Source organism: Saccopteryx bilineata, chromosome 4, assembly GCF_036850765.1.
Source record: "Saccopteryx bilineata isolate mSacBil1 chromosome 4, mSacBil1_pri_phased_curated, whole genome shotgun sequence".
Classification (NCBI taxonomy): Eukaryota; Metazoa; Chordata; class Mammalia; order Chiroptera; family Emballonuridae; genus Saccopteryx; species Saccopteryx bilineata.
Genome location: NC_089493.1, coordinates 108800465 through 108821080, shown reverse-complemented (window position 1 = coordinate 108821080; position 20616 = coordinate 108800465). Strand labels below are relative to the sequence as shown.

At 37.9% G+C, this 20616-nt stretch overlaps 1 protein-coding gene across 4 annotated transcripts in view; it reads right to left on the bottom strand.

Moving 5' to 3' along the window:
• Nucleotides 1-20616, bottom strand: part of BRMS1L (BRMS1 like transcriptional repressor) — an 85849-nt gene that overhangs the window by 30721 nt on the left and 34512 nt on the right. For 2 of the 4 annotated variants that reach the window (XM_066277764.1, XM_066277763.1), the window contains exons 8-10: nucleotides 20017-20056; nucleotides 16663-16789; nucleotides 1687-1760 (exon numbers count right to left, since the gene is read on the bottom strand). In XM_066277764.1, coding sequence (XP_066133861.1) covers nucleotides 1721-1760; nucleotides 16663-16789; nucleotides 20017-20056 — 207 coding nt within the window. In that variant the 3' untranslated portion in view covers nucleotides 1687-1720. Of the gene's footprint in view, nucleotides 1-841; nucleotides 1761-13890; nucleotides 14850-16662; nucleotides 16790-20016; nucleotides 20057-20616 lie in introns of those variants that run through there. The other 2 variants (XM_066277762.1, XM_066277761.1) reach the window with 2 other exon arrangements.

Genomic DNA, 20616 nt, shown 5'->3' with positions numbered 1-20616 from the left:
AGGGATAGAGCAAAAAGGGACAAAAAAAAAACCCTCATGAACACAGACAACAGTGAGGTGATTGCCAGGAAGAGGGGTGGAGAAGGGTATGGAGCATAAATGGTGATGGATGAAGACTTGACTTGCGGGGGGTGAACACATAATACATACAATGTACAGAGATGTGCTGTAGAATTGGGCACCTGAAACCTGTATAATTATGTTAACTAGTGTCGCCCTAATAATTTTTTTAAATTTCTAGTATTTGATATGGAGTTATCTCCTTACCTTATCTGTCTTGGGGAAGTGTTTTGGCTATTTTTGGCCTTTTGTTCTTCCATATACATTTCCAAATCAAGTGTTTCAGGGTCCTTTATTCATTTGAGAGAGAGGAGAGAGACAGGGGGGAGGAGCAGAAGCACCAACTCCCATATGTGCCTTGACCAGGCAAGCCCAGGGTTTTGAACCGGCGAACTCAGTGTTCCAGGCCGACGCTTTATCCACTGCGCCACCACAGGTCAGGCCTTGTTTCAGGGTCCTTTAAAAACACTGTTAGAATTTATTTTCTAGCCTGACCTGTGGTGGTGCAGTGGATAAAGCATCGACCTGGAACGCTGAAGTTACTGGTTTGAAACCCTGGGTTTGCCTGGTCAAGGTACACATGGTAGTTGATGCTTCCTGCTCCTCCCTCCTTCTCTCTCTCTCTCTCTCTCTCTCTCTCCTCTCTCTAAAAAATGAATAAAATCTAAAAATAGAAGTCCAAAATAAAAAAATTAAAAAATTATTTTTAATTTATTTTCTATATTTATTTAAATATTTAAAAAATATATACAGCACTTTCATACATCATGAGGGTAAATATTCCAAGATATTTTGTATTAGATGCATGTAGTATATGTGTGTGTGCATACATATGCATAATTAAGATGTGTGTCCCTGTCAAAAAAGCATGAGAACCACTATCCTCAGTCATCCAGAGACTGGCGACCTTGGCACTGGTTCCGCTCGGGCTTCCTCTTTTCCATTCGGTGTTTACTTCCTTAGTGAGTAAATTAGACTTGCGTGGTCTTTTTATTATTTTTTTAAGTTTTAATTTTCAACTACAGTTGACATACAATATTATATTAGTTTCATGTGTACAACATAGTAATTAGACATTTATATAACTTACAAAGTGATTACCTGGGTAAGTCTAGTACCCATCTGATAATGTACATTCATTATATTCCCTATGCCAGGGGTCAGGAACCTTTTAGGCTGAGAGAGCCATGAATGCCACATATTTTTAAATGTAATTCTGTGAGAGCCATATAACGACCCATGTACATTATGCATTATCCAATAAAAATTTGGTGTTTTCCCAGAGGACAGCTGTGATTGGCTCCAGCCACCCGCAATCATGAACATGAGCGGTAGGAAATGAATGGATTGTAATACATGAAAATGTTTTATATTTTTAACGTTATTATTTTTTTAATTAAAGATTTGTCTGTGACCCAGATGCAGCCATCAAAGAGCCACATCTGGCTCACGAGCCATAGGTTCCCGACCCCTGCCCTATGCTGTACCTGATCTCTAGGTTTCCATTCAGATCTAGGGAAGAACTGCTGACAATGGTGATGGAGTCTGAAAGGGACTGGGAGAGAAAGATCCAGGAAGTTTCCTGCCTCTCACAGATTTGATCATATAGGACCATAGCTTACACACCTGTTGATGTTGTCAGCTGGAAATTATTGGGTTTTTAGATGGCCTTCTTATCCTTTGTCAGACAGTTTGACAGTCTGTAAAATAAGAGAGGAAATTACAGGGAATAAAGAAATCTTAGAAATGTCTCGACTCCTCCAAAAACACTTTGAAGACACTCTAGACTCTTGGCCACCAGTCTTGGAATTCTAATAGATAAACCTCATTGCACCCTCTGCTGGCAGTCAATATTAACCACCACTAGTCAACACAAAATATTACAGGCTTCATTAATACATACTAAGTTTTAAACTGGCAATTACACATAAAGAGGTATATCTATTATTATGTTTTCCAACTGAAAAAAATGGAATTCAAGTATAAGTTAAAACAGCTCCAAATTACACAGAATCTACAGTTTTTTACAAATTTTCAATTATTAAAAACAAATCTAAATACTATTTGAAACTGAAATGGATTCATCATTTGTAATTCTTGAGAATAACTTTTATTAAAAATAACTTTTGGAAGTTCTCATTATGAACAGGTATCAATATTTCTGGAATAAATACATCATATGTCCATGCTTCTAACTTTACATTATTCTCTGGTCAAAAACAAATAAACCCATGACTACCTTCTTTAAGTCTTTATGTAAAATGCTTAACTGCCTAAGAAAGAGGGCCATAAAAAACTATTTTCAATTATATGGAGCCCTGGCAAAATAGCTCAGTTGGCTCAAGCATCGTCCCAAAGCACAGAGGTTGATGGTTCAATCCCCCGGTCAGGGCACATACAGGAACAGATCAAAAAGTCCTGTCTCTCTCTCTTGCCATTTCTCTCTCTTTAAAATCTATACAATAAACATTAAAAAAAAAAGGAAATCTCAAAAAAATTATATGGAATTATAAAAATTATATTTACATTACTGTGATTAATAGCTTATTACTATAACATAACCTTAAAAGTGGAGGGATTAAAAAACATCTTGCAAATTCCTATCATTTATATTAATAATTCTTAAACCAATAATTACACCCATGTCAGTATGGTCATAGGAAGATATTTAAAATATCAGCATCATTTATTTTGCTCAAAAAATTAATGAACTTGTTGCATTTACAACTAATGTATACAGTACCTGTTTGTCTTAACTTTTATCTAGAAAGACTATAGAAATTCTATGCTTCCTAGTTTTCAAAACTCTAAAAATTTTGTGCCTTTATACTGAGGTCACTATACATCACTATAATTTTTGGTATAACTCAATGTACCAATAACAGTGTTTATCTCCTAGTAGAAGGAACTATGAAATAATCTATTTCTAGATCTTTATATGAAAGATCAATAAACTAATTCACCTTCTAATATGAATTACTATTTATTAATTTGCTATTTGTAACTTTCTTATAATTATTGGTTAACCCATTCCTGATTAATAATAATCTAGAGATTCTATTAATTATAAGTAGATCATTGGTTAATTATACAAGAATGTTTTTAAAATGCTGAGGAGTCCTGGCCAAATAGCTCAGTTGGCTTAGAGCATCATCCCAAAGTGCAAAGGTTGATGGTTCAATCCTGGGTCAGGGCACATACAACAGATTTATGTTTCTCTCTCTCTCTCTCTCTCTCTCTCTCTCTCTCTTTCTCTCTCTCCCTGCCTCTCTCCCTAAAATCAATAAATTAAAAAAACAAAACTTTTTTAATGTTTAGTATAGCCCAGGCCAGGTAGCTTATTTAATTAGAGCAGTATTTTTATATTATTATAGACTTAGTGGTTATAGATGCTATAAATCTTCATACAACAACAGGTGGTTAATACTTTTGCAGACCAGCATGAAATTTCTGGCACACTGACACCAGTCCACAGAACAGCAGTTGAAAAACACTAGGTTAGAGCATTGTCCCCATATGCCAAGGTTGTGGATTCGATCCCTAGTCAGGGCACATACGAGAATCAGTCAATGAGAGCATAAATAAGTGGAACAACAAATCAATGTTTCAATCTCTCTAAAAATTAATAAATAAAAAATAAATAAAATATTGAGGATAAATTTGAGCAAGTGTGGGGCAAAAGCCTACAACAGGGTTATTAATATAATATACAAATATAAACTAACGCTTCAGAGCATTTTGATCTATATTGTTCTTTTTTTGGTTCATTATATACTTTATTTCTACAGTAATTCTAATAATATAATCTGTGCAATGTTCCTAAGCCTTTTACATGGTAATTCTCTTCAGTCCGTAAACAGTAGTAACAGTAATAAATAATCCTTGTTTAGAATTTTATCTTCTTTCTGAGCATCTTTTAATTAGTACACAATAAAATGAAGTGCAACGGTAGTCTCTCTATACAATTTTGAAGAATTAGAAGGAAAGATACAAATTCTAAATTAAGCACCTGAGTCTTGTAGGAATTTACTGCCACCTTCAGGTTTTAGTCAAAATGCATTTACATTTCCAGGAGACAGCCCCTGGCTGATGTAGTAGAAAAATTAACTACAAAGCAAAGTGCTCTCTAACTAAGGTTGAAGTACAAATGTCTTTCATGAAATGCTTTCACTTTTTCTATGATTCTTCCATAACATGTAATTGAAAATCACAGCTTAATGTGTGTTTTATCAGTCACTCGTTATAGTGACTGATAAAACACATAACTAGTTTTCTGGAGCTCCCAGAAAATGGTCCAGAATATACTTAAATATCTTTAGGCTACATATAATGGAAAAAAATTGTTTTAAAATGTTTTGTGGATCAATGCCCTCAAGCCAAAGACCACCAGGGACACACCTGTAGTTGAACAGGTTAGGTTCTTGCTCATGGCAGTGACAAAAGAACACACATTGTGGGAAACTGGGCATGTCTGAGAAACAGGTGCTAGAAAGAACTTACAGGATTTGGGTTCATACTGAGCAGTTTTTGGTTTGCTTGGGATAGATTACTGTCAAGAAGTAGAGGCAATTCTGTAATTAGGCCTCTCAATAAATCTTACCAATAAGGCAGAAGGAATAAAGTGAGGCTGCATTTGATAAAGAAGCAGCAGTCAGTCATACTAGCCAGAAAAGGGGGAGGTTTCATATTTTTGTGCTTTGCAGACTAACCTTGTTTTATCTATACCTTAACAAGATTATGAGGGGGAGGGGTCTTGCATTTTGTCTCACTTGATGCTGGTGTTTGATGAGATTGTGTTCAATAGGGGAACACCCAGGACCAGCAGTGAGTGCCAAGCAGCTACTCGTTGTCATGACGGTTTTCTCTTTCTCACGCCCACGTCTCCAATTCTACCAATACCTAAGCAGGTCGTGGTGGGTAGTCATGTCCCAGGCCTATAACATTTTTTTTAAAGATTTTATTTATTGATTTTAAAGCGAGGGAATAGGGAGGGAAGAAGAATGGGAAGCACCAACTTGTAGTAGTTGCTTCTCATATGTGCCTTGACCAGGCAAGCCCAGGGTTTTGAACCAGTGACAGCATTCCAGGTCAATGTTTTATCCATTGCACAACTGCAGGCCAGGCCAATACTTTTATTTTTTATTCCTTGAATTTGTGATAAAATTATAAATGTTTATTATGATTTTTAAGTTGTAATCAACAGATCATGAAGTCCTATGTTTGATCAATATTTCAAGGACCAGAAACCCAAATTTTAAAAAATTAGAAAAGCGGGACTTGAAACCTATATAGACAGTGCTCTGAATCCATGTCACCCCAATAAATCCAATTTTTAAAATTTAGAAAAGGGGGGAATTATTAGAAGATCCATGTCACATGAGGAAGATTGGGGTCAGACAGAAGCAGGGATTCAGATGCCAAGAAACTAGCTGACCACCTCTTATCTACTCATCTCTCTGCGTCATATTTCCCCAGAGGGCAGGAAACTTAATTGCCTAATTCCCAAAATCTGTTATCTTCCCAGTTTCAACGCAAGAAGAAGACTGACTCTCTAGCCACAGTTATGGTTTGAAAGAACCTGGGGAAGGTTTTGACTGGGACAGCCTGAGTTACATGCTCACCTAGTCTAAACAACCATGACCAAGACTGGCAGAGCATGAGAGAAATGAATGCTCCCGCTGGAATCACGTGGTTGGGAAAGAAGGATTTCCTGGAAAAAGTGAAACTGGAGTGCTGGGTAGGCAAATGAACTGAAGTCCAGCAGGGAGTAAAAAAAAAAATTGTTCTGGGTTTTAGAACTATAATATTTGCTATAAAAGGAAAAAGGGGACTAGTTAGGACATTACAATCATCCTGGTAATATATAGTAGAGGTTTGAACTAGGTAGCATCAGTGCAACTGGAGAAAAAAAAGGATGATTTCAAGAAATGTTTCGGAGTTAAAATCTACAGGACACGATAATTAAATAAATGTGAGAAATAGGTTAATCACGTTAACAGGCACTGTTCTAAGAATATGACATATACTAATTCATTAAATCCTCACCACATCCCTATGAAGTATTAAGTATTATTCTTCCCACTTTCCGATGTGGATAGTGATATGCACAAAGGGTTAACAAACTGCCCCTGCTGGTTAGTGGCACAGAGTTCACAGCCAGTTAGTCTTGCTCCGAAGTCCATAAGGTCCATGAATTTATCCTGCCACAGCCTCTCAAGACCTGAATTTGGATGGATGGCAGCATGAGTCAAGGGTGGAAACAAAGAGGAGTATGGGTGGGGCTGGGAGACGCATTTGGTTTTGTAAGTGTTCGTTTTTAAGTGTGAGAAACAGATAGAAGTGCCCAGCAGACAACCAGAAATATATGACCAGGGTGAGGTAGAGAGTTAGATTTGCAATAGTCAGGACACACATGGTAGCTGAAATCAATGAAGTGAATGAAAACTTCAAAGGACTTGGGTGAGGACCTAGCATGCAGCCTGAAGCAAAACAAACAAAGAGAAGGTAAAAGAATGACCCTGAAAATTAATGATCAGAATCAGCATTTCTGATGAGGAAAAATAGGTATCTTCACAACTGTTAGTGGGAGTATAAATTGGTACTATATATTTGTAGGGAAATTTGGCAATATCTAATAAAATATAAAATCCCCCTACCATTTGACCAAGCAATTCTTGACATTTATGCTACAAATATGCTTCTTCCAATGGCCAAAGATGTATATACAAGAGTGTTCAGTTCAGCCTTGTTTGATAACAATAAAGAGGAAGATGCCCTGGTCGAGTAGTTCAGTTGGTTAGACCATCGATCCTGATATGCTAAAGTCACAGGTTTGATCACCGATCAGGGACATATCAATCAGAAATCAACCAATGAATGCATAAATGAGTGGAACAACAAAGCAATCAATATCTCTTTCTCTCTTCTTCTCTCTAAAATTAATAAATAAATAAAAATTTTTAAAGAGCGAGAAGGGGCCCTGGCTGGTTGGCTCATTGGATAGAGTGTTGACCTGGCATGCAGATGTCCTGAGTTCAATTTCTGGTTAGGACACACAGGAGAAGCGACCATCTTCTCCTCTTCCTCTCCCTTTATCCCTTCTCTCTTCCCCTCTCAAAACCAGTGGCTCAACTGGTTCAAGCTTTGGCCTCGGGCTCTGAGGATAGCTTGGTTGATTCAAGCATCAGCCCTAGACGGGGATTGCCAGGTGGATCCTGGTCGGGCGCATGCAGAGTCTGTCTCTCTATCTCCAATCACTTAAAAGAGAGAGAGGGAGGAGGAGGAAAGAAAGAGGAAAGGAACCTAAATGTCCGTCAGTGCTGTGCTGGCATTCCGTACCATGTATTCCATGTGGTTATTCTATAAAAATAAATACTACTCAGTGTTTAAAAAGAATAAGATAGAAGTCTGGGGACTGATAGGGGAAAGTCACAAGATATGCTTTAAAAGAAAAAGAGATGGCCTGACCAGGTGGTGACACAGAGGACCCAGGTTCAAAACCCTGAGGTCGCCAGCTCGAGCACAGGGTCACCAGCTTGAGCACAGGGTCTCTGGCTTGAGCACAAAGATCGCTGGCTGGAAGCCCAAGGTCGTGGGCTTGAGCAAGGAGCCACTAGTTCTGCTGTAGCTCCCTGGTCAAGGCACATATGAGAAATCAATCAATGAACAACTAAGGTGCCACAAGGAAGAATTGACGCTTCTCATCTCTCTCCTTTCCTGCCTGTCTGTCCCCATCTGTCCCTGTCTGTTTCTTTCTCTCTCTCTCTCTCTCTCTCTCTCTCTCTCTCTCTCTCACACACACACACACACACACACACACACACACACACACACAAAAGATGTACCAAATGCATATATTACTTTAGTGTAAACAATAAATCCTGCTATGCCCTATTCTATTTACTGGACAGAAAAACCACCAATACAGAGCACAGAATCTTGCAGAATTTTTTAAAGCTCAAAATGGAGGAAGAAAAAGAGAAAGTCTAAAGGACCAGGAGTGGAGCAGGAGGCATCTTGCCAGTCAGGACAACAGCCTCACTCTCCTGGGATCCTTCTGCTTGGTAGTCTTGCACAGAGTGGGCTTAGGCCACGACCGGCGCTGAGAACCCCGTGAGCAGCTGCAACAGGAGAAAGGAGAGGAGAGCTCTGGGGGGGGGGGGGAGTGGACACAAACCTTGGGCTTCAATTTCTATAAGCCTGAGACCTGCAAACAGAACCCTTGGGCCTGAGGGAGGTGAAGCTCAAGGGTGTGTAGAAAAGGCCCAAATAAAGTTGACCCTTGTGTAGTAGATGTTATTATATATACATATTATATAAGTACATTGATAAAATATAATACCAAGCTTCAAATAAAAACTGCTGTAGTCAATAATTTATAGTGTTTGAAGTCTTTAAAAGAAATGTTTTCCTTAAGAAGAGTAATTACCCACTGATGTACTTAAATATACTAAAATCATCCATTTTCATCCAACAAGTGAAAGTACTATCTTTTCCACTAACAAAGCCATTTAAAAATTTTTCAATAATAAATGAAATGTGATATTTCTTTCAGTATCTAATAGATGTAGTTTAGTCCCTGCTTAAAGACCTGGTTTTCTAAGCAGTTTAGCAGAAACTGTGATCTTTAAGAGAATGCAACAGGTTCAACTCAAACCTGTAATAGACACAGAAAAAATGAAACTTTAAAGACTGTTACTACATAAATTTTCCCTTGACCTTCCTATAATAACAAAATGCACCTTTGATAAAGAATACCTTTAGCTTAAAGTATATAGGCAAAGAAATTTTAGACTTATAGTTGATTTTTAGAGAGATAGATGGATTAACACATTTTTCAGGAAGATTAGCAACTTGATACCCAATTCAGTTTTATAATACTCTTAAGTCCTGCCCCAGTGCTTTGCCTCTCACACCTTGAGAAAAGCATCATGGCCAGAAAGTCCTAAAATATGATACATTTATAGAAGAAACAGACCAGAATTCTTAAACTTATGTTCATTGTTTGAAAAACAAAAAATATTAAATGATTTTTCATTTATACGTTAAGTATAGTTCCTGGTCCATGACAAACACTCAAATTTTGAGTATTATTATCATTGGCCGCCCATGCATCGGGGCCACTTTGATCCAACAAACTGACCAGAATGGCAAAGCAGATGGACCTGAGCGGGGCTTGTGGGCAAGGCCTGCACGGCACATTAATAGAGAAGAGATCTCCATCAGCAGCCCACCAATAAAAACAAAGTGAAAATGAAGATTACAGCAATGTGTCCGGCACGATACCAGGAAGGGGTTACCCTCACCGACAGGACTGGGACCACCTGGTTTCTCCCAGATGAAGAAACCTTCTGATTACAAGATTGCTTTCATATAGATTTTCCTAGAAAGGACGTGCCGGCTAGTTGACCTGAGGAGTCTGTTCTCCTTCTAAGTGATGCTTCCCAGTGTAAATTATTAAATTGACACCAGGCTGTCAACTTAACTCTGTGAGCTGGTCAGTCTAGCTCCCCCAGGCCTGTCACCTTGGGGCATGTATTGGTGTGCTTGGGCCACAACATAACACCCCAGACGGGGTGGCTTAACAAACAGAAATGTATATTCTCAGTTTTGGAAGCTAGAAGTCCAGAATCAAGGTGTCAGCAGGTTTGTTTCTTCTAAGGCCTTTCTCCTTGGCTTGTCAACAGCTATCTTCCTACTATATCCTCAGAAAGTCTTTCCTTTGGTGTCCAAATTTCCTCTACTTTATAAGAACATCACTCATATTGAAATAGGCCCCAACCTAACAGCCTCACTTTAACTTAATCACCTCTTTAAATGTACTACCTCAAAAGACAGTCATATTCTAAGATATTGACAGTGATAGCTTCAATATATGAATTTGGAGACACAATTCAGCCTATAACAGGACATACAGATAAAGTTCTAGCTTTGGGGCCTAGGAAGTAAAGGGTAAGACCCTGTGCCATAGTGACCAAAGGGGGAAACTGTCTCAGTTAATTCCACCTGACGTAGGAGCCACAGTCTTTGTAATTCATCCTAAAGACAATATAAGGAATGTGCATTTTCTCTAACCCCATTCTGAGCTTTTGTGTTCTTTTAAAAATATTTTAGATTTCCTTATCTTCAGAATTAGAAATTTTTATTCCAATTTGGCAAGAGACTAAATAAGTCTTAACTACTACATTCATTCATCCTACATCTACTTATCTTATAGGTCCACATTAGTTCAATTTTAGTGTATAGAACTTACTGGGTCCAAAGATGAAATCTTAGAAATAGCAGCCAACATCACTGTTCTTTTTAAATAACTATCAATGAGGTGTACATGCATGGCTTTCAGTGGGATCTGAGTTCTGAGCAACAATATATATCTCAGAACTTTTCCACGAGGAAGGCTGCAATGAAAAGTACTTAGTGCCCAGTCTATCCAAATGAACAGTGAGAGAAGGGACAGAATGAGTATACCAATGTTTATGAATAATTATTAGCGATAAATTGGGCTACTTTTTATTGAAGTCTTTTAATTTTAATAATTTTATTTATCGATTTTTAGAGAGAAGAAGGAAGGAAAGGAGAGAGAGAGAGAGAAATCAATTTGTTGTTTCACCCATTTATGCATTCATTGGTTGATTCTTTTTTTTTTTTTTTTTTTGTATTTTTTTGAAATTGGAAACGGGGAGGCAGATTCCTGCATGCGCCTGACCGGGATCCACCTGGCATGCCCACCAGGGGGCGATGCTCTGCCCATCTGGGGCGTTGCTCTATTGCAACCAGGGCCATTCTAGCGCCTGAGGCAGAGGCCATAGAGCCACCCCCATGCCCGGGCCAACTTTGCTCCAGTGGAGCCTCGGCTGGGGGAGGAGAAGAGAGAGACAGAAAGGAAGGAGAGGGGGACGGGTGGAGAAGCAGATGGGCGCTTCTCCTGTGTGCCCTGGCCAGGAATCGAACCTGGGACTCCTACATGCCAGGCCGATGCTCTACCACTGAGCCAACCAGCCAGGGCCCATTGGTTGATTCTTATCTTGACTGGGGATCAAACCCACAAACTTGGTGTATCAGGGTGATGCTCTAACCAACTGAGCTACCCGGCCAGGGCTGGGTTCTTTTTTTAAATACCAGGAAAGGGTGAACTGAACATGAAATACTCGGAGCTGTGACAGGAAAGTATTAAAGTTTTGAAAGTAAATGTGCTAAATCATAGTTTTTAAAATAAAAACTTTCTTTGTAGGTTTGTGATGGTTGTAGAAAGTTTGTGAAAGTTGTAAGTTTGTAAAAGTTGTAGAAGGTTTGTGAAGAGAAATCTTGAGAAGTTATATGGTTAAGCTGAATAATGAATTTAATTAAGTCAATAAATTTGAATACCAAAAGTAAGTTAATACAGTTAGAAATTTGTTCTTTTTTTACTCTATTAGAAGGACAAGGATTTTCCATGTCATTTTAAGTTTTCATCATTAGAGAGAGTAATTGCCTTATTCTGATGCATTTGCAAATATGTTATATCTTTAGAAAAATCTATGGAAAGGACTCTGAGTTATTCTAAATTACATATTTCTAAAATAAATTTTCAGATCATACCTTTAAATTGGATGTAGATATATAGAACTGTAAGGAATAAGTGAGCTGGTGCTTCACCCTGTGCCCCACATCCTGCCACTGGAGTCCTCAGCTGTAGTGCCACGGATGTGACAATTCCACACCAAGAGGATGATACTTCACAGGGAGTCCAGCCCATCCCTAGTTTAGAAGAATCAGCTAACAGCTTCTCCATTCCAGTCTTGGATCCCATTTTCCTGTCCTCCTTAGATCAGGCAGGGAGAGACTTCCACAACCTACACAGGCAGGGATCACGACCCTCATCAGCAGGCAGCAGTTACTGAAGACAGATCATCCTCCCTCATCAACCCTAAAAGATTTCAAGGATGGGAGTCTCTGAGGGGGAGTGCGACAGGCCAGTAAGCCAGGACAAGTGGAATAGGGAAACAAGACAGACAGTTAAGTGGCCAGGTAGTTAACAGCCATCTGCTAAATTGCAAAATCCTATCTTCCTTAACCAAGGATTTAAGAGTAAATGGTTTACAATTCTCCTCCCCAAGAGAGGGTAAATAGCTTAAATCACCCTACTCAGGGAAACAGTAATTAGTGCCACTTGTGCCACTCACACCCAAGGATGGTTGAAGTCAGGGAAATTAATCTCATTTTGTTGCATCAGTCTAAAGCTGGTGAAATTCTATCAAGATCCTTCCCTAAAATGCTTGCCTTCAGAAAACATGAGAACCCTCAAGACCAGGGGTCCCCAAACTACGGCCCGCGGGCCGCATGAGGCCCCCTGAGGCCATTTATCCGGCCCCCGCTGCACTTCTGGAAGGGGCACCTCTTTCATTGGTGGTCAGTGAGAGGAGCATAGTTCCCATTGAAATACTGGTCAGTTTGTTGATTTAAATTTACTTGTTCTTTATTTTAAATATTGTATTTGTTCCTATTTTGTTTTTTTACTTTAAAATAAGATATGTGCAGTGTGCATAGGGATTTGTTCATAGTTTTTTTTTTTTATAGTACGGCCCTCCAACAGTCTGAGGGACAGTGAACTGGCCCCCTGTGTAAAAAGTTTGGGGACCCCTGCTCAAGACAAAGCCCCAGCACAGGCTCTCTCTAGAGCATGCCCACGCCTCTCTATCCCTGAGACGTGCATCTTTACTTTCCTCTCCTAAACTCTAGGGACCCCATGAGACTTGTAACCAGGGGAGGAGTGGGCAGCAGCAGCTCATCCCGGGCTAGCCCCCTGAACCTGTCTCCAAGGCCCCCTTTTCTCTGAGTCTCCAGTGAGCCAGAGCAGCCCCAAGGTGGCTTACGCTTCCCTTAACATTTCTAGAGAACCAAAGCAGAGGCCTGCCTCAGCTCTCTCCTGTTGCTTTTTCTACTCTAAGCCCTCCCTTTGTTTCAGTCTCTAACTTTAATTAATGTATCTCAAAATAAAAACTTCCTATTTAGAATTTCAAAACATAAGTTTTATTACATGTGTATATTTTTAAATTAAGTATAAATTAGCTGTCTTATATATCTCAATATACACTAACAGAGGTTGAATTGTGCTCTAGGGAAGAAGAAACATTTGTTCAACACTCCATATCCATTCATGTAAGTTGGCTTAAATCCTTTTTAGAAGTAGATAGGTTATAAATAATAAAAAAATTTATGCACAAGTAATTCAAGACATTACAAATGACACTCAAACACATCTTTTTATTATATACTAAATTTAAAAATACAAATCTTATTAGAAATGCTTATGAAACATTGTATACATAAGTACTGTCAAATGCTATCAGATTATAACATTATGTACATTTGCTTTGATACAGAACAAAGTATATAACTTTGCTGATAATGAATTTCAGAAGTCAAATATTTTAACATTTGGCAACTGTGAAGTAGTGATCTGCACAGGAAGATGTTTGCAGAGGTAAAACAGTTAGAAAACAAACAGAATAACACAGACAGTCCTGCCCTAAGTGTTAATAAGTAGATCTCTTCCTCATCCTCTCAAGTCTCATTATAACAAAACTTAAAGTGCACAAGACCACCAGGAATACTTGATTTGGTTGTACCCTAACACGTACTCCAGCCAACTGCTGTCACACTGAGGGTTTCAATTCTTTGTACTGTTCCTGAGGTTTTAGAAGTGAATTTTGAATGTGGCTAAGGAAATAGGGGCCAATAACTTTCTAAATTACACCACGTGCCCTTGAAGTGTGGAATTTAATAGAAGTGTAGATAAAATTTCTAATTTAAGAATTCAAAAAAATTATCCCTGTCTGTTTTGCCCTAGGAATAAAATTAGGATAAGAAGCTACTTTTACCTCTGGAAAATGCTTCTCAAACTCTGTTTCAAAGATCAGAATGCACAGCAAACGTCACAATACTGTCAGTTACTGCCCACCACTTATGCTGCAGCATACATACCTGTCCTCTAAGGCTCACAGGAAATACACGTAGAAGCACGTTATTACTTGACACTAATTTTACTAATTAAGATTAAGCATAATTTGTAAAAATAGTTTACCACCATACAATCAAGGAAGAGAAGAAAGCTGCTACTCTACAAAAGTGCTCCTTTTAACTGTCAAACCCAATAGCTTAATTTTGGGTAAAACAAGATTGTAAAGTAAGGCCATCAGTTCTAAACAAGCTGATAATGCAATATATACATACTCACATATATAGGATTAAATTTCAATTCTGATTAAACACTAATGGACTAGTACAAACCATTTATAGGAAACATTTTATGAGGCTTATTTACAAACACATAATGAATGACAAAGATATGAAAAATTAAAAATAATTGCAGATAAAAGTAGCCATTTAGCAACATAGTTCACAAGACAAATTTGCATTTAAAAAAACAAGAAGTTTGTAAGAAATCCCTACCATATACACCTATTGGTCATTGGACCTAAAAGGCAAGTAAGTATAATGATCACAATTAAACATATTTACTGTCTCTTTTAATAACATCAATATGAGGTCTACTTAGAGAACTACCTATAAATATACAGTCTCTCATGATTCAGCGAGAATATTAAAGTTATTGAATACATTTTTTTACTCCCATGGCACATTACACTTGGTAACACTAATAAGGTAAATTTAGATAACACTTAAATCATGATTACGAATGTTTAATTGAATATTTTCCTTTCTGTAGCTGTGAAATGTAAAGCTTAGATTTGCTTCCATCAGGCCTCTTAAACCAAACTTCATCATGGTTAATTGTTGTAATTACGGCACTAAAAAGGATTAAAAAAAGATTGAATGAATTAAAATATGCCTCCCCTACTCATTTCAGAGTACAAGCTCTAAAACCAAAACAGCTGGACTACAAGAGTAGATTCAAGTACAGAGTTGCCTTTTGCCAGAATGCTGGTAATTGGTGGGGCATAGTATCAAAAATATCACATTCAGCAACACCTTGTCGATAATTTTCTTTCTTTTTTTAATAAAGTTGGTAAAATTCACTATTAGAACTACTAAATACAAATTGTTCCTACTCCATCCTTACTCTCCCTTCTCCTCCAAAAATCAGGCTGGAGCTAAAACCACTACTTATATGGCATTACACCTCTAGCTCATTCAGTCTTGGCCATAAAAATTTTTCCAAATAACAATCCCTAACTCCCAGTGTCAAACCTTGTACAGATTAGGGTACATGTACAAGTTTTTCTTTCTTTCTTTCTTTTTTTTTTTGATACTATTAATCTCCATGTTGAAATCTTTTCAAAAATGGATTTTTATTCAATCATCTCCTATACTATTTTATCTCTTTTTAAACCACATTTAGGCTAAGTAGTAGTAAAATGTTTCAAAAGCAGTAAGATATCTAGGGGTATCATATATAACCTAGTAATTAGCTCAATGAGCTACTATGAGAAAAGTTACTTATACACTATGCGCCTTGTATCCTAAAACTTTAAGGATAAAATTACAATTCTATTAAAACTACTGTATTTGGAAAATATTCTCTACTAAACAAACACTTTACTTACCACTAACATCTAGAAAGATATTTTCTTAATGTAGATAGTTATACTCTGAAAACTATGTCTCTAACTACAGAAGGAATTAAAGCAGTAATTATCATTAATATGTTCAAAGGCCACAACCAGATAAAACTTAGAAGGCTGGCCCTGGCCGGTTGGCTCAGTGGTAGAGCGTCGGCCTAGCGTGCGGAGGACCCGGGTTCGATTCCCGGCCAGGGCACACAGGAGAAGCGCCCATTTGCTTCTCCACCCCTCCGCCGCGCTTTCCTCTCTGTCTCTCTCTTCCCCTCCCGCAGCCAAGGCTCCATTGGAGCAAAAATGGCCCGGGCGCTGGGGATGGCTCTGTGGCCTCTGCCTCAGGTGCTAGAGTGGCTCTGGTCGCAACATGGGGATGCCCAGGATGGGCAGAGCATCTCCCCCTGGTGGGCAGAGCGTCGCCCCCTGGTGGGCGTGCCGGGTGGATCCCGGTCGGGAGCATGCGGGAGTCTGTCTGTCTCTCCCTGTTTCCAGCTTCAGAAAAATGCAAAAAAAAAAAAAACTTAGAAGGCTATATAAATAATTACATAAACTTCATTTAAGCCTAGACAGATTAAGTCTTTTAAAAGGTTTTCAGTCTTTAAGTTATACTTTAATTACTGTTACTTAAAGTTTTCCATTCCTTTCCTACTCTAATTGATCCAAATTCTTCTTATTCAAAATACTGTTACACACCAAAAAAAAAGTGAAGGACTGATAGACCCACACACTATGGAAGCACACTATCAAATTCACAATACTGACTTAAAGGTCATATTACTAGGATCATAACAAGTCATCTACTATAATAATTAACAAAAAGGATCTCTTCACCTGACTAAATGATTCAGACTTCCACTTGTGCTAATGCTGGTGTTTATGAATTTAATATGCAACTCTGGTGTATAAATATTAACACTGATCAAATCATGTGTCAAAAGAAAAAGGATCCATAGGCAACTAATGCTACATTATGAATACACTATGGAAGCAGCAAATATTTATTGACAATAAGGTTGTAAACACTGAGATGATAAAGGCTTTTTACCTTGTAGGACATTCGTCTTTTTTGTCAATACATATTGTTTGTCCACGTATATACCATTCACCATCATAATATAATCTTCCTTCTTCTGATCTAGCACTGTGCAGATGTTTTTCTAGTTTCACAGGTGCTAAAAGGATCAGAACAAAGTGCAAAACATTAAGAATTAAACAAAGAATTAAGAATTAACACTGCCCTGGCCAGTTGGCTCAGTGGTAGAACATTGGCTCAGCGTGTGGATGTCCTAGGTTGAATTCCTGGTCAGGGCACACAGGAGAAGCGACCACCAGCTTCTCCACCCTTTCCCCTCTCTTTCCTCTCTCTCTGTCTCTCTCTCCCCTCCTGCAGCCAAGGCTCCATTGGAGCAAAGTTGGCCCCGGCGCTGAGGATGGCTCCATGGCCTCCATCTCAGTTTATGAATGGCTCCAGTTGCAACAGAGCAATGCCCAGATGGGCAGAGCATCACTCCCTAGTGGGCATGCCAGGTGGATCCCAGTCGGTGCATGCAGGAGGGAGTCTCTCTCTCTGCCTCCTGCTTTTCACTTCAGAAAAATACAAAAAAAAAAAAAAAGAAAGAAAGAAAAAAGAATTAACACCAATCCATGCATATGTGAAAAACACTAAAAGTGTTTCTTATATAACTTAAATCTAATACAAATAAGAAAATTTAATTTCTTTTTTGTTTTGCAAGAGAGAAAAAGGAAGGGAGATAAGAAGCATCGACTTGTAACTGTGGCACTTTAGTTGTTTATTGGTTGTTTCTCATATGTGCTCTGACAAGGGGGCTCCAGCTGAGCCAGTGACCCCTTGCTCAAGCCAGCAACCCTGGGCTCAAGACAGTGACCTTATGCTACCAGCCAGCGACGTTTGGGCTTAAGCCAGCGACCTTGGACTCATGTCAATGATCCCATGCTCAAGCAGGCGACCACATCCTCAAGCCGGAGACCTCGAGGTTTTGAACCTGAGACCTCAGCATCCCAGGTCAACACTCCATCCAATGCACCACTGGCAGTTAGAAAGATTTCTTACATTTTTAAATATAATTCACTAAAATTTTAATGTAAGTGCTATAAACAAAGCTAAGTAAGTCATCAATTAACTAGACAAGTGCCAGAAGAGGAAGCAGGACATTATCAATTACTATAGTGAAATTTTTTTAAAATTGATTTTAAAGAGTGGAAAGGAGAGAAGAAAGGAAGAAGAGGAAGGGGGAAGAGAGAAAGAGAGAGAGAAACATTGATTTGTTGTTCCACTTATTTATGCATTCACTAGTTAACCCTTATATGACCAGAGATTGAATTCACACCTTGCTGTATCAGAATAATGCTCCAACTGAGCTACCTGGTCAGGGCCTAAAGCCAATTTTAAGTAGGAATTAAAATATCAATTTCCATGTTTCCATTGGAAATTATATTTTCTATATTTCCTCCCCTACAGCTGTCTGACACTTCCAAAGAAGCAGAGTTTAATATATATTCTCAAGAGTTCCCCAAGCCTTTCATATTAAAAATGGAAATGTCCTAAGTAGAACGTCCCCTTTTAAATCCTAGAAATGGTTTGGCATTAATCAGATAAACTCACACAGAGAAAAAAATGTGTTTTTCTAGTGCGCAAGAGAGAAAGGGAGGAACAGACAGGAAGGGATGTAGAGATGAGAAGCATCGACTCATAGATGTAGCACTTTAGTTGTTCACTGACAGCCTTCTCATACGTGCCTTGACCGAGGGGTTCCAGCTGTGCCAGTGAGCCCTTGCTCAAGCCAGTGATCTTGGGCTTCAAGCCAGAGACCATGGGCTTCAAGCAGAGAACCATATGGTCACATCTATGATCCCACGCTCAAGCTGGCAATCCCAAACTCAAGCTGGTGACCTCGGGGTTTTGAACCTGGGTCCTCAGAATCCCAGGTCGACACTCTATCCATGGCGTCACTGCCTAGTCAGGCAAAAAATTTACCGTGAAGTAGATACCTCTTTGTCATTCAAACATCACCACCTTAGAAAGGTCTTCTCCAACCATTCTAACTACTTTTCAGTTAATCTTCATTACAACATTATATTTCTATCATAGCAATTATTATAATTTATCATTATCTTGTTAATTATTTATTTTCATATATATTATTCTGCCTCCTCCAGCAAATTCCAGGGAGTTCTTCTCTTGCACCATTGTATCCTCAGAGCCTCAAATAGTGCCTGATGTGTAGAAGGTGTTCAATAAGTATTCATTCATTCATTCATTCATTCATTCATTCATTCAACAAATGGTTTCTGAACACTGTAACTAAAAGAAATAAGATTCTGACCTTTGTGGCGTTTATAATCCTGTCAGGAGACAGATAAATATGTAAACAATAAATTAAAAACTACAAATGGTGATAAGGGATATAAAGAAAACAAATAGGACACAATGTTATAGATAACAGGAGTGGGAGAGGAGACCCATGTTATAGTATAGTAAGATTCTCAAAGGAATTCATGACTCAGAATGTTAACAACCTAGAGATTTAGGTCGTTATTCTTCTGCCGGTTAATTTCTAAGGGAAATAGTTTAGTACAATATTGTTACAATTTCATGACATGATAATAAAGTTTAAAGAAGTCCTTGGGTTAAATATAAAACAGAGTTTGATCTCACACATTATTTTATCTGTTGCAATGTGACTCTTCTTAGTATTTAAAACATGTTCTTTAAAAAAATCTAGTTTCAAATAAATAAATAAAAAATACCACCAAGAAAACAGACAAAAATAAACAAAAAATCTAGCTTCATTTTTCTTAGAATAATTTAAAATTTTCAGTGAAAGAAATCTGTAGTTATCCTTGACAATGATGTCAATCACTATGTTTGCAGTGATTTTTAAATTAAATTTTCAGAAAAAGTCAAGAAAGTATAATTTGTTATGAATTTTACTAATGTATATCAGCAAGTGTCAGTTTTAGTGGTAAATTTTTTTGATGGAGTCCACTGCCAGCACTCTGATCTCTTTCCCAGAAAATGAAGGCTCTGAAGAAATTTTGCCCACAATTCCAGGATTCTCACGGACTCCAAACACCTCCCCTAAAGAATTACTGGGCCTATAAAAACAACAAATAAATACTTTTTAAATTGCTGATCAGTTATTAGCAATAGTAATGTAGCTGAAACACTGAAAGAAGAAATACATTCCATTCAGAAATCTTGAAATTTTTATATGAGGCCAAGACTCCAGAAGAATTCCTCATAATTCCAGATATAATGTTCACTGATGAAATGAAACCACTGATGGGGGGAGCTTGTTAGTATGTAGATGACTTCACCCTGATTCAACAAGTCTTCATAAAGAAGATTTCTGAACTCAGGCTAAAATAAAAGACTTACGTTCCGTTTTCACTCTGTGCGGACCCAGTGTAGCCATTGCCTTAATTAAAAAAAAAAAAAAAAAAAAAAAAAAAAAAGAGGAAGACATTGTCTAAGTTCATAGACAAAGTATATTTTGGTATTTATTTAATATATACAATGACTACTGACGAACTCAATAACAAGCACAGTGAAATGTAATCTTCAACTCTTCTAACAAGCTGTTAATGACTAAGACCATAAAAAGTATATATATAAAGACTGATTTCTCTTGGAGGTGTTATTAATACCTAAAATAATCTCTACTCCTGAACTTAAAAGTTTCTAAAGATGGAAAATTAAGGAAAATAAAAGTTTCCACTTTCAAACAAGCACAGAAAATCCTATAGTTCTTAAATCTTTGATGACAAAAATACAAAACATATAATAAAGGTTCAAATTTTTACTTTCAAACAATCAACATTTTTTTGAATGCCTTTTGTGAGCCAGGACCAGGCTAAGAACCAGGCACAGAACGGTTATTTACTACTATTTTTGGGCAACTTCAATAAATGCTTTTCTGTACTCTGGCATAAAATATTATGATAATTACATTAATACAAGAAAAAAAAACTATTGACA